This window comes from Embiotoca jacksoni, unplaced genomic scaffold, assembly GCF_022577435.1.
Source record: "Embiotoca jacksoni isolate LCO1_2020_lvr unplaced genomic scaffold, fEmbJac1.0.p SCAF_23, whole genome shotgun sequence".
Classification (NCBI taxonomy): domain Eukaryota; kingdom Metazoa; phylum Chordata; class Actinopteri; family Embiotocidae; genus Embiotoca; species Embiotoca jacksoni.
The window spans coordinates 9,276,850-9,291,439 of record NW_027185374.1 but is presented as its reverse complement, the minus strand read 5'-3'; the positions used below and the strand labels follow the sequence as shown (position 1 = coordinate 9,291,439).

Sequence of the window (14,590 nt, the reverse complement as noted above, 5' to 3'; positions counted from 1 at the left end):
TCCACACTGTTCCACCGCGGCCCGCCTACATTTCCCGGCGTCCTTTGCGGCCGCTGCGGTCGGTTTGTTTTCCTGCTCAGACGCGGCTAGTTCAAGTTGCCACAGCACGGCGAAGCCGAGGGTTGTTCTTCCGTTAGTTATCGCCCACGGAGCGAAAAAGAAACGTCTCCCGTTGTAACGTATTTCTAACGACGCCATGCATTTCTTCTGTTTGCGTTTGATAGTTTTTACAGTATTACCACGAGGTTGAAGTAGTTGGCTAACCCCTGGTTAGCCAGCGAGCTAACGGCCACGGTAGTCGCCACTTGTTGCTATCCAGGAGCAGCATCGCCCACAGCAACGCCCCGGGACGGAGCTTGAACCGGGAGGAGATCAATTGAATCGTCGCGTTTCGCGGCTCGGATAGCGGGGTCGTTAAAAGTGACGATGACTCGGCTCCCGTGTCGGTTTGCCGTGTCAAAATTACACAACGCAACGAAAATGAACAACCATCGCACTTCGTCGGTTAATCCGAGCACCGTTAACAGTTAGCGGTTCCCGACAAAAGCGAGCGATCATCACTTCTTGTCGTTATTTGAACAGTCAGACGGTTTGGTTGTTTTCGTCTCCCAGCTCCCGCGGACATATCTGGTCTGGACATGGATACGTCCAGTGAGTCGGAGTCGTACACACTGCGATACAGGCAGCGGGGGCGTGAAGCCCACCGCAGGCCTGGCCGGGACAGTGGAGGAGCCGGTGGGACTGGAGGAGCCGGTGGGACCGGAGGAGCGGGTGGGACCGGAGGAGCCGGCCGACCCGCGGACATCTCGGAGAAGATCAGCACCCTGGCGAACACATTACAGGTACTCTGCCCTGCGTTGGAAGACAGACCGGTGCGTCTCTTTGGATTTCATCCACCTGAAAATAGAGGACATGAATCTGTTGTGTGAAGTGTTTTTGCCCCATGTGGAGTCCACTACCTACTATGATTCAAGACCTACTGGCAAAAAAAAAAAAAAAAAAAGCATTTAGCTTCCCCACACACATGACTTGTTTTGATTCATAGGTTGATTTCAACACTTGTTAACTAAAAGTCTCTTTCTGGTAGGACACCAGCAGAAACCTGACCAAAGTAGACAGGATGCTGGGTCAGTACAGAGAGCACACCGATGATCAGGCTGAGGCCATGGCGCTGGTGAGACACCGGTCATGTAATTTATTTACTTCAGATATTACACACCTTGAAGATTGAGATGGTTTGATGCAGGTCTTCATGTCAGATTTGTTACTGTTACAGCACTTTCTTCCTTACTGATAACTATTTCAGCTCTTAGCTGAAATCAAGAAAACATTTTATAAAAAAGTCACCTTTTTATTTTACTTTTATTGTCATTTCTAAGAGGATATGATTTTATTCATGACATCTGTTGTTCCTATTATTTACCATATCTTTTTTTTCTGGCTGATGTTTACAGCTGTAAAACTTCTGCTTTTCTGCACCAGCTCAAGGAGAACCTGGAGGTGTCAATCAGTCAGCTGCAGACACAGAGGCTGAGCAGAGCCGATGGGACCCGGAGTGCCTCGGCCTCCACCATGCATACCAGTGACCTGGAAGCTCTGTCAGAATCAGGTCTGGAATATAATAGATGTATGACTTCGCTGTCAACTCACTTCTGGTTGTCTCTGTTATGAATCATTTGCAATGAGATCACATTGCTTCTAAGAGCTGTACATTTGGGATTTCAGAGGGCCAGCGCTTCTACCCTACTTCGCCTCTGAGGGACTACACAGGCACCCCAGGAAGGAGAAGGAGGTCTCAGTCTGCCAGTGTTCGCTTCAAGGATACCAGTCCGGCAGGAGACGATGTAAGGAACATAGACCAGCCACCAATCTGTGTCACTTGTTGTTACTGTGTGCAGTTTCAGAGATTTGCCACAAGAGGGCACACTGAGTCAGCAACATGAATAAGAAATTTGGTAAGCTAATGTTAATGAGCAAAAATGGGCTTCATACAATTTCATTCAATCCTTCATGTTACTTTTCCTCTTACAGACTGTCAGGCTATAGTATGTTTACCTTGATGGTTGCAGTAAATGTGCAGCAATGACAAGCTCTGCGTGTGTCTCATATCTTGTATTCAGTATCTGTGGTTTTGTGGCTGCCTTCCACAGACTCATACTTTGCACCAATCCTTGCGGGATCTGCACTGTGACCAGCAGAGAATGTCTCATGACCTGGATCGAGAAATCCTAAGGAGAAATAGGTATCTGATGGCAGGAGCAAAGTGAGAACACACAACACAGTGGCTCACTTAAACACTCTTGAATTTAACAGCCATTGTCTCTATTTTACAAGACAAGTCATTTTTAAAAGCAAAATTATACCAGAATCCTTGTTAGTTGCCAGATTCAACACTGAAATTTCAATGTTATATTATTTTACTTAATTGCCCTGAAGTTTGAAATGAACACTCATTATAACGGGATCTTTTCTTTCTTTCTTTCTTTTTTTTTTTTTTTTTTTGTGCCTACTTTAGCACTAATGAGATTAATCAGCATTTGACGCTGTAGGAGACACATCTCTTACATTTTATTAAAATGAAACACTAAATGAAGCAGAGTTTGGATGTTTGGATAAGGCTTTAGTACACACTGGTTTAGTAATCCACACTTAGTACAAGTGGACTTTCAGAAAATATCTTCTCACAGATTCTATTAACTGCTTCTCTGCAAAATTATGTAAAATATTGATCTTCTACTTTTCATATCCACTATGCATTCAAAATTCTTGCTTGAGCTTTGTAAATAAATGCATGCCTTTTTCATGTCTTCGATATCTCCTTGATGAGCGTGATAAAAGTGTAACGGGAGATTTAAAGAGACGGAACGGCAAAGTCAAAAGGCGGCAGATCTTTCCGTCACCATTAGAATTAGAATTTGATATTCTGAAGTCATTAAAGAAACCTCTCCTTCCCCGTGCTGCTGACCAGAATGTATTGATCCAGCACCATATTTCAACATCTGAGGCTGCATAATATTTTCTCGTGGCGTCAAATTATGCATTCATGTTTTGATCAACGGTGTCCTGGAATAGGATTTTTGACAACGACAGAGAACTCTGCTGTGTAAATGTTTTCAGCCCGCTGGATTTGTCTGGGTTTTTTTCAATTTTTATTTTATTTTTTCCCCCCGTTAGGTCTGATATTGACACCAGGCGGGCGATGGAGAGCCTCACAGAGCACATGACAGCTTCCCAGAGACAGGACTCAGTGAGTTGTGGCCGCATATTTCATTGCCAACACTTCAAGTGTGCTTTCTGGCTCTGAATGTGAGAAGAAAAGCGGAGGCGTCCTGAATTAAAGGACATCACATCACAAATATTGATGGATGAAAGCTGCTGTGTAAAGAATGGAAAATGCAAATAGTTTAGCTTCCTGAATATGAAACAGCTGGGGACAAATGCTTTCCTTTTTTAAATGTAACTTTACAGGCCTCTAACTTTACCAAATATTTCACTCTATTTTCCAAGCTCATGGTTCCTCACTGCACCATCGGTACTGTGACAAATATGCTGCTCCAAATGACAGCCAACAAGTTTAATATTGTTTATCTCGTCATGTCTGTGGACGTGACAAGATAAAGGTATTAACTGTCTTTTACAGGTGGATGTGATGCTTCCTGATTAGACGGGGAGTCGTTCCATCGTGAGCGTAATACTTCCAGTCGGTTATCGAAGCTATTTTTTCTCGCCCCGCACTTTTAATTTCCTGTTGCGTCATTTATCACACCACGACGCCGTCCCCGCACCGGTTGATGTCTTTGCGTGACCTGAGGCGTCCTCGCTCTCGCTGTCTGCAGGTGTCGTCTCGTGTGGAGCGGCGCCTGCAGGAGCTGGAGAGAGAGATGCACGCCGAGCAAAGAGGCGCGGGGAGGGAGGGACGACCAGAGCCGCGGGTGGCCGTGTCTGAGGAGCTGCAGGAGGTGACGCTCCTCCCCACCACTCATCTCCTGTGATCCCTCCATCCCACATCTCTACGCTGACACTCTCATACGCGACTACATTCAAAAAGAGCTTCAAAGAAACAATCTCGAGGCGACATGAAAGCACATGAACTCGGTGCAGAGATGTGGACAAGATGGAGCATATTCAACTTATTTATTTATTAGGGACAACACATATTAACAAACACATAGATGCAGTCAAGCACATATGAATTAATGCAAAGGATGAATGAAGCATGCACACAGAAAGCAAGAATAAGGAGCACAAAGTAGCCAACATTAGACATCAAATATAGCATGCAGATGTCAAATGTAAAACAAAGATACTGTTTGACAGGATCAAAAATATATCAAATATATTGCAACTGTTTTTGATCGTAATCAACTTTCAGGCATGAGTGCCACGAGGTTACAACGTCTCTCAAATCAATTGAAACAGTGACACTACATTGGACTATGTTGTCCAAAGTTAATGTGATGCTCAGAGAGAAAAATATTTCCTGTTTTAATGCAGTCGTTGTTATTGACAGCTCTATTGGACCTGCTTGTACTGTATTTTTCCTGTCAAATGTGATTTGTTTCCACATATAGAGAAATTTTGCTGATAAGAGCACACCAGCAGCACTTTCTCTCCCCATTATGTCAGACTTGCAGCAGCACAAAGTGTCGGTCGTTTCGTCTCGAGCAGCAGTGGAGGCAGTTGGCATTTTCTTAGCGTGTTAATGCTCAATTTCCCAAGAAATCACAAGCTTTTCTGGGTGTAATCTCTGAAAGATTAAAATGGGTGAATAATGGCCTCACAAAATGACAGCTGAAACATTTTGTGATTGCTGTCGAGTAATTATTCTTCACCTTTATGAAAAGGAAGTAAAAAAACAAAGAAAAAACAGTAACTATTAATGGTGTGTTTAGTTATCTCCTGTACAATTTGAAACAGTGACGTATTAGCATTTATGAATTCAGTGACAAGTGTAGTCCATCAATAGCTCATGAATACAATCACAGAAAATTTGAAAAAAAAAACAAATTGCTAGGACACTGTATTTTAAATCTCTTTTCTCTGAAGCACTGCTGTCCTTTCTTGTTTCTTAAGTGGTCCCACTATTTCATATAATCCTCCTTTAACAGACTATAAAGCCCACCTTGGCAACTACTTTGATACAGTGCAAATGGTTGCTAATCAAGCAATTACGACTTTCCTATATTTCATTCCAATCGGGGGATTTTATGGGCATGATTTGTCTAAAAGCATTAATAGCTGAGAGATCTCTGTCATTATGTGCGCCGTAGTGATGTAGACTCATAGCGAAAATGCACATTATCTTCTATTATTGCTCACTTATATTTCTACTTTCCATTTAACCCCACAAATCCATATCATCCATCATCAGCATAATGTTAGTTAATGTTTTTAATAAGTGAACCACGGTTATTTCTTGCGTTGAGTGTTTCTTTTTTTCTTTTCTATCATGCCTGCTGCAGTTTATTAGTCCACCACAGAGGGGCACTGTGGAGCTGTTCTGATAACTGTCGCGAGCGAGAGTTTTAACCACGCTGTGAAATGATAGCGGCTACCGATTCATTTGCATCCCTTTTGTCCATAGCGCCCTAATGGGACACCAGCAGGGCCCGAGGCAAAGGGAAAAAATGCATTTGTCCAAAAAATTAAGGGTAAATAAACAAGCATGAGGAAATGAAGAGGAAAATAATCTCTTACTACTCGAGCAGGAGAGGAGGGAGAGTGGAGGGCACATCTATTCCCCACCGATGGGCCCGCTGTGAAGTGAATCAAATAGATGAGTCACTTGGGTTGATGTTATTGCTAGCAGCCGGTAATTCATCACCACGGCCTGCTCAGAATGAGTGGGATTGAGTGGGATCTAAAGTCTTGTACAAATCCACCGTGATGCCAGTATCTACTTCCAAGAAGACAAGATGGGGAAGGAAGGAAGAGAGACAGGGGGGAGGACTTTGATGCAACAGCACCTCTCATGTTGCATTCTTACAGTACTCATGGTAATACTAAGCTGTGGCCTGAACGTGATTTTGTTTGTGTTTTGTAGACTTTAGGGAGACGCCAAGTTCAAGCCCAGGAGGCTACAGCCAGGCTACTGAAAGCAGAGAGGGAGAAGTCCAAGGTGAATGAATTTGGTATTAAAGGGATGTTGTTTTTTTTCCATTGAAAAAGGTGTGAGCCTTTTTTTAATGAACTAAACACTATAAATGTTTGCCCAATAAAAGTTCCTGCTTTATTTTTCCTTCATCAATTTACTGAATTCTCCACTTTGTAGCTGCAAATTGAATAAAGCTCTCTTCCTACACTTTCATAGTTGTACCGCAATGCAAATTACTTTCATTCAAAGATGAAAGTTCTTGTAAGTCATAGCTGCTGCATCCCTCATAGTATCGTGCTGTATGAGAGGCTCATTCTGAACTCTCAAACCCAGATTAGTCACAGACATCGCACCGGGCTCCTACTGCCTCATCTCCATCTTCCAAAACACCTGTTCATTATGCATTGCCCTGACGTTGTTATTGTTGTGCTCTCCGCAGATGGAGCAGGAGCTGGAGAGAGCCAGAAGATTACTGGAACAGTCAGAGGATAGCAGGGAGTCCCTCGTTCAGCAGGTTTGTTTGTGTGTTCTGCACCCGATTGTGTATGCAACCGTACGGTAACCCTCATGGGACAAAACAGTCAGCTGTGAGGAGACTCTTAAGGAAACCTCAGTGTTGTTTTTGCCCACTGTCAGATAGTCAGATGTCTTTTTCTGTGTCTGATGGTTCCCAAGGTGGAGGACATGCGTGGTGAGCTGACGAGGACGAGGACGGAGAAGACGGGGCTGCACAGGGTGTTGCTGGAGGCGTCGCAGCCCACTGCTCTGCCACACGGTAACCACACTGACAGAGAGGGGGGACGAGGTGGACTGCAAGGGCCAGGTACTGAAGTGTCAGGGGAAGGGGAGGAAGCGGGAACAGATTAAAAGACAGTTTTTGAAAAGATTTCCACGTCTGTAACCATAGAACTAGATGTTATTATGTCCTATTTCTATGGATTAATTCCTTCCTGAAGGAAATCTCCTGACAGTACCAACTGCTGGATCGAAATACTTGTCAGAGTGTGACATGGACAGGGAGGGTGAATGTAGAGCAATGGAAAAGGAGAGGCCTGATGTAGGGTCAGTGAAAGTAAAGGTGGTGAAAAGACAACTCAAGTGTTGAGAGGACAGAGAATTGATTTGGACGACAGCACAAACAAAAAAAATAAGAGTGTATATTAGAGAAAATTATTGACACTCCAACCTTTCTGTGCTTCTCTGTTTTTTGTAACTATTGATTTTAGGCCACCAAAGTGCCTTAAGAGGCAGTGAAAGCTTGAAAATGGCAGATTCTTACAAAAGTGTCTCAAGTTCTGTCGCAGTTGAATATAGAACAAGAATCTTGGGCTGATTTAGATTATTTGTTTAAATCTGAATTTTACATAGATTGGATGAAAGATTGTTGATTAGTTTATGATTATATTATTAAATCAGCTAAGAATACTTTGTTTGTATATCAATGTCTTTGTTTTGTGATATTACACAGCTTTCATCACTTTATTTATATTCGTTTCACTTCTGTTAAATCTTGGTCCGCCCCAAACGCTGATTGACAGAGTGAAACATGTATATGAGCCTTTAAAATAAAAGGACAGGTATAAAAGTTCAGAGACTGCACGGAGCAAGAGGGAAGCTACGGCCTTCGTGAGTAAGTATTCAAAGTGAGTTACACACATTTTTGTACTTGCGCATTTGTGATTTGAACATTAACCTAAAACTCGAGCAGAGAGCGCACAACAAATGTAGTAACACCTTTTAGAGAAGGAGGGGAGCTACAACTGTAGTGTCACGTTGGAGAACCAAAGGGCCGTGGCGCTGCAGTTCAGGTCGTTTTCACCAAACGTTGTGCGTCAGAACTGGATGTTGACAGTCTGATCCTGTGGGACGAACTCAGAGCACAACCCTGCGAATGTCAAAGAAAACCCACCTGGCTGCGCTTGTGTGAAACTCAGGTGCTGGTGTTGATCAAATCTTGGAATACTTACTCACGAAGTTTAGAGCTTCCCCTGCAAAACAGTTGCAGCAGAGTAAGGTGAGAAAATAGTTGAAATTGAAATCTGCTTCAATATGTTTCTTGTTTTGTTTACATCTATTCCACCTTTTCGTGACCTTTCTTGTGTCAACCTGCAGTAATAATTTCCAACAACAATTAAATTATGTCTCTGTGTGTGTGTGTGTGTGTGTGTGTGTGTGTGTGTAGATCGTTCAGACCTGGAAAAAGAAGTGGCAGAGCTGCGAGCTGAGCTGCGTAAGGCCTCAGTCCTGGGTGAGGTTGAAGAACTGAAGAGGGCTCTGGACCGTAAGGAGAAGGAGACGCTCCAGCTCAGCCTACAGGTGAAGGTGCGTATCAGAGAAATTGGGTTACAATTGCTATTCATAAAGCGACAAGAGCTCGTAACTGCAGTGGGTCAGAGAAGGCGTTGCATATTTTCCCTCAGTCGTTCACTTGGCTCGCTTTGCAGTATACTTTAAAGAATAAACGTGACGCATTGAAGGTCTCTCAGCTGGAGTGCTACACAAGCACGTTCTCGACTTTGCCCAGGCCAGGCGTCTTCACCCCGAGCGGGTTATTTCAGTTTGTCGGCTGCGTCTCATCCACGGTCGTATCCTCCGCCAACTCCGTGCCACTTGATCCTCTTAAAATCGTCAGATGAAGTGTCAGTTGGACTAGGAGATCAGAAGTCACCCAGCAGTCATTTATCCTGCTCAAACTTGTGCGTGTCACTTCTATCACCGTAACAAGACATAAAGAAAAAAAAATCTAGGAAAAAAAACATACATTCATTTACTAAGCAGGAATATTCAAGACTGTGGTTGTTATCAATAAAATGTTAGTAGAAATAGCTGCACTTCAAGCACTGGCACATTCCTCTAATCTCTGATGTTTCTTTCTCTGAAAATGTGTTTAAACGCCCACACTTCCCCTATTGCAGAGTAGGTGTTGAGAGATGAAGGGGGTGTTTGCATGTATCACCTGAGGCGTCTCTTATGGTTTTTATACCCAGATCAAAATAGACGCTGGAAATGTTTCATTTTAGTGGTAAATGAGCAAAAATGAAGCATAATGAGGAGAATAGGGTAGAAGATTCAATTTTTCAGTGACTGAATTTATATACAGTCTAATAGGTCTATGACTAATCAGTGGATGACTAATTACTGCTAACTGACAGTCTTATTCAGTATAAATACCTAATCGGCGGCAGTGTAACCTTAATTACCCTTACCCTAGGCTTCAATAAAACTTGTAACTTCAGTGATTTTCTTGGTAATGAAGTCAATCTAGAGTAACTCTCCTTTCAGACTCCCTTGCAGACCAGCTTTGTAGATGATACCATTACAAACAGCCTCAACTTTCTTTGCCCTTTCTGTTCTTGTCTTTTGTTCCCTTCTTTGCTCGCTGTACCTGCCCTTTATTCTTTATCTTTTCTCTAAATCGATCCCACTTTTTTTTATTATTCTTCTTTGCCTCCCTACTGCTTTTTTTCTTTTTCCTTGTCAGCTTGAACCCATTACTTCACACTTCTGTCTCCCTTTCTCCTGCATTTTGGTTTGTTTTTTTTTTCCCTCCCACCAGCAATAGTAGTCCCTCAAACACACACTGTGACCTTTCATTTCTCTATAAACAAGGAATTATCGTCAGACCTGGCGGGGCGGGAGCAGCAGCAGCTCCGAATGCTGGAACAGCTGAGGGACATACAGGTATTCTGATATTGAATTAACTGCGTTACACTAATTTATAAGTGGAGAGGTAATTTGAATCAAGGGCTCTAATCAAGGAGTGCTTTTCATAATGGAAGTTTAAATTAGAAACATGCTGTTTTTAGTTCCTCACTCTGGGCCTCAAGTTTATAAAATGATAATGTTAAGTATTTAAAACGTAATGTGGCAGTAATAAGATTCTTCAGCGCCAGGCTGGTGAAATATTCTATTCTACAAGACGCCCTGTGGATAAAAAAAAAAAAAAAAAAAAAATACATGGTTTCACGTTATAAAGAATGAATATCCACTTTATTCATAAATTCAATCATCCTTTCAGAGCCGAGGGCAGGCAGAGAGGAGAGAGACGGAGGCAATACTGCAGGAGAGCGTGAGGAGCAGAGAGGACCTGAAGACCAGGGCTCAAGAGGCCGTGCGCCAGTGGAGGGCAAAGTGCAGGAGACTGACGAAGGAGCTGGAGGAGGCGAGAGCGCAGGTTCAGTTTCATACCGACAAGGCCTCGCAGGTCGGTTGAAGCAGATACATTCATTACACAATGCTTGACACCACAGCCCACAGCGGCAGCTGCGGCTAAGTAACTGTTGATCTGTTTCATGTTGGCTTTCAACATTGGAAAAAAAAAAATCCCATTTTGACAAGTCATTGACTTGAGTGGATTGATCTGAACTGCCCTGTTCTGCCTTATCTCTGGTTATTGCTCGTAGAAAAGGTGAAATTGTGAAGCTACATTTAAAAAGATGTGTGTTTTGGCAGTTTGACCCATATTAGGAACCAAGAACCAAAATATATCAGCCTCTACTGATTTGATTTCGACTGTTCTTTTTTTCAGTGCCGTAACTTTTTTACTGCGCAGAGCTTGTTTGAAGCAACAAAGCAACATTTTGCATCTGATTTGGAAGTTCAGTCTACAGTACTTTAGGTTTATTCTTTCACATTGACAAAGAAACCGTAACAGTATGCTTTATCTATCAGCCGTGCAGAGATGAAGCCCACAAGCATCCTGCATTAAAAATGTATGAACACAATGTTTATTGTCCAAACAGTAGTATTATACAATATAGTAGCTTGGAGCATTGGTAACAGGTAAGCAAAGCTGGGACTGTTACTGACTTGAAGTAAACCAGCACTGTCTCTGTGTCCCCTGCAGTTAAGATACCACTCACAGCTGCTTAGTACTCAGCTGCCCACTTTCTGTTTCTGTTGGCTCTTGTTGATGTTTCTGCTTACAATTGAACAAAGTGAAAGCTCTCAATTGCACACAATCCAGCTGAGGTTTTTCACGCTGTGGTAAATCTCGCTGCAGCGTATTGACACGGTATCAGTTGGCAACTGCAGCGTGAATACTTGTCACTTTCGGTGTTTCCTCTCGGGTGCTGTCGACACCAGCACCCGTGTTTGCGCACACAGGCAGTGGACTCGCGTAAAACGACTTGACAACTAGTTTTTGACACCAGATGGGGCCTCACAACAGTCAGGAGGGTTTAGAGGTTCTCCCCCAACAACATTTTCAGATACATTTTTAACTACTTTAACTGCTTTAAATTATAATCAAAAACAACACGGGTTCTAGTTTTTCGCAGTACAAATTAGCAAGTAGAGAAGTGAAACAAATATGTTCACCGATGAATCAAGCAATTTGACTTTGAAGTGATTCAAAGTCAGAAGATGATTAAAATGTATTTATATTTTACGTCCTAGTAAATACTGCTTCTTGACCAACAACCGTAATGTTTACAAAAAACAAATATTAAAACCCAATAACATCTCAAATAAATATTAGATTTCTGACATCAAAGCCCTGAGTGAAGTTTAGAAAGTATGAAGAGCATAGAAATCAGCTGGCAGCTAAGTTTGAAATATTTTGATGAATTTTGAAATGCTAATCTAAACAGTTAAACTACAGACCGACAGCTTTTGTTGGCCTCAGCAGCGCGCTGTGGATGTGGACACGGCAGTTTGTGCTTTTTGAGCAGGTGGTTTGTAAAAAGTTCTTATTGGCATTTTAAGGTTTTATTGCACTTTCAGTAACGAGTGTAGTTGTCGTGGACTCAACTGTTGTGATGTAAACCGTTATCTCTCACTTCACGTTTCACATGTTTTGGCTTCAGCTGCTGCTCCAGAGTGACTTAGCAGCCAGCCAGCTGGCAGCACTGTTAGCTACAACCGAGCCTCAGGTCTCAGCAACAGACTCTGACTTCTCTATAACTTCCATAACTTGTATGGGTTTGACAGTCTTGATCTAAATAGTGAAATAATCAATAATGTCTGCACTGAAATGCATTTCTCAACTTCAGTAGTAACGCCGCAGGCTGCGAGGAGAAAACAAACCTCGTCTCTCTGTAGTCCTGCAACTGAGTGAGATCAGAATACATCAGTGGAGGGTGGAAGGAAAGTAGGTTACTACAACTGGCTGCAGTGATGCTGGAGAGCAGCGTGGACACGATGGACACATCACACCACAATACTACGAGGAAATGAGGAGATCGTATCGTGTATCGATGTTTTTAAAGCTGTTGACTTTGTTCCGTGGACCTGCTTGTCCACCTATGAACCGGCCAGTGTTATAGATCCCTGAGTGTTTTCACTCTATCCTGTGTATCTTATGTCCATCTGAAGTGGTATTTTTGGATGGTTGTTGGTGAGTTGTCAATGTATGCTTCATCTCTGGATTTACTGCCTACAATTGCTCCTTTAGGGATTATTTTCAATTTACATGAAATAAGGCATCCGAGTTTAGATCTCAACCTTCCATAAGAAATAGATCACTAGTCTTTTGTCACTGGGGAAAGCTGAAATATTTATAGTACTCCTGTTATCATATGTGTACAAGATTCCTGGTCCAATTCTTTACATGACCCATCAAAGTAAAAATCAACTGAAATATCAGCAAAAGCAACATTTTCTTTACCCATTAAGTGTAGTTATTGGTAAAGGGAGATATACATATCAAAAGTAGTCTGTATTATATGTCACATGCAGTCCTCTTTTGATGAAGAGAAGGAAACTGTTCTCAGCTCTAAAGGAAAGAAGGAAATGAAAATGGTATTTACATGAAACTAGTTAACACCTATTAAAACACATGGCATGAGATGTGTTCTGGATCTTCTTATAAACGCTGTTTAACCCAAACAAAGCAAAGCAGTTTCATACGTATTGATGCTTTTTTCTGTTGATGTTAATTCATTATTTGTTTTGTCTTTGTAGCATCGAGAGCTTTGCGTCAAAGTCAGATTTAATGTATTTTGAAATAACTTGACCAAACAAAAGCACATTTTCTTTGCGTTACTGTGGTTGTGTTCAGCAATAACTGCGGTTGTTAGTTTAAAAGTCACCTCTCAGTGATTCCCAGTGCGTTTGAACTGATCGAGTTTCCTCCAAACTCCCAGTCAGCACCGTGGTGCCTCACAGACAGACGGACCGACTCCCACCTGGCATACTCAACGTGACGTGAATTAATTACAAAATCATTTCTGCCCTCTTAATGAATTAGGGGAGAGAATCAAGTGCTCAATTAAATGATTAAGTTCTGAGCTGCAGCAAAGTCTTTGCAAATTCCAGTCAAAGCCAGAGTATTAGAAGCAATCTGCCTTGAACAGACCTGACCATTGTCCCTTATCAGGAAGCTGAGTGCTAGCATTTTCCTATCAGTGCAAGAGCTGGTAGTGCATATGTTTCTCTCCCTCTGTCTCTCTGTCACTCTTTCTCTGGCTCTCGTCATTATTGTCAGAGCTCCTCTTGGTACACCATCTTCCTCCTTTTCTTCAATTTTCATTCTTCATTTCCCTTTCTCCTCTCCCTCCCTCCCTCCCTCCCTCCTCTCCCTCCCTCCCTCCAGGCAGCCAGGGAAAAGGAAAGCTCTCAGGCCCAGCTGAAGGCGCTGAGCCAGCAGACTGAGGCAGCTCACAGGGAGCTCGCTGAAATCCTCGGCCGTTTGGCCCAGCGCGAGGAAGAGCTCCACCGCAAGGACATGGAGCTGTCGGAGACTCACCAGCGGCAGTTGTCACTGCAGCAGGAAATCCAGGAGGTATTGGGACAACCTAGAAAACCAAACCGCCGGGGACACAAAGCTTGCGTCTGTGTTTTTACTATAACTCATTGGACCATAGGTTTTTATTGAACAATGTGCATCCAGTCATCTTTATTGTTCCCTAAATTTGAATTCACCACCATACCTGCGAGTCAAATTCAGTTAACAGATACATTTAAATTTTTCTTTCTCATTGCATTTTAATTTTAAAGTGAATAATATAGATAAGAAAACACCTTAAAGTCATTAGAGAGCTTTGATGAGATCCTAACAGAGCTCTTAATCCTAGATGAGGGAGGCCTCAGCTTCCCTGGAGGAGGAAACTCTGCATCAGGCCGCCATCCAAGCAAAACTCAGAGAAGAGAACCAGAGGCTGGAAGAACGAGCTGAGACCCAGACCCGTCGTTGTCAGAGGGACCAGGACACGTTGGCCGAGCTCCAGGCCGCCCTGAAACACACGACCGCAGCCCACGCCCAGCTCGCCCAGCGGTCGGCTGAAGAGGAGAGCTCCAGGAAGGGGCTCCAGAAGGCCACCAAAGAGCTTCAGGCCAAGCTGACAGCGTTGCAGGAGGAGCGGGCAGCCGTGAGCAGTCAGCTGCAGCTCGAGAGAGAAGTGCATCAGAAGGAATTGGACAACATGAAGACCACGTTGGAGGACGGCCGGTTCAAGAAGGATCGAGAAGCGCAGGAGATGATCAAACGCTGCCGTCAGGAGCGAGATGAAATGCAGGCACATCTGAGGGAGGTTGAGGTAGGCCCTTTTATAAAGA

The 14,590-nt window shown here is 43.1% G+C and overlaps 1 protein-coding gene across 2 annotated transcripts in view; it reads left to right on the top strand.

Moving 5' to 3' along the window:
• Positions 1–4: 4 nt before the first annotated feature.
• LOC138203621 (centrosomal protein of 128 kDa) overlaps positions 5–14,590 on the top strand; it is a 39,955-nt gene continuing 25,369 nt past the window's right edge. The window contains exons 1-15 of one of the 2 annotated variants that reach the window (XM_069158623.1): positions 5–842; positions 1,088–1,174; positions 1,483–1,609; positions 1,726–1,844; positions 2,151–2,263; positions 3,175–3,247; positions 3,837–3,959; positions 6,044–6,118; positions 6,534–6,608; positions 6,770–6,917; positions 8,277–8,416; positions 9,704–9,775; positions 10,113–10,298; positions 13,629–13,817; positions 14,110–14,571. In XM_069158623.1, coding sequence (XP_069014724.1) covers positions 639–842; positions 1,088–1,174; positions 1,483–1,609; positions 1,726–1,844; positions 2,151–2,263; positions 3,175–3,247; positions 3,837–3,959; positions 6,044–6,118; positions 6,534–6,608; positions 6,770–6,917; positions 8,277–8,416; positions 9,704–9,775; positions 10,113–10,298; positions 13,629–13,817; positions 14,110–14,571 — 2,193 coding nt within the window. In that variant the 5' untranslated portion in view covers positions 5–638. The remainder of the gene's footprint in view (positions 843–1,087; positions 1,175–1,482; positions 1,610–1,725; positions 1,845–2,150; positions 2,264–3,174; positions 3,248–3,836; positions 3,960–6,043; positions 6,119–6,533; positions 6,609–6,769; positions 6,918–8,276; positions 8,417–9,703; positions 9,776–10,112; positions 10,299–13,628; positions 13,818–14,109; positions 14,572–14,590) is intronic. The other variant, XM_069158624.1, reaches the window with a different exon arrangement.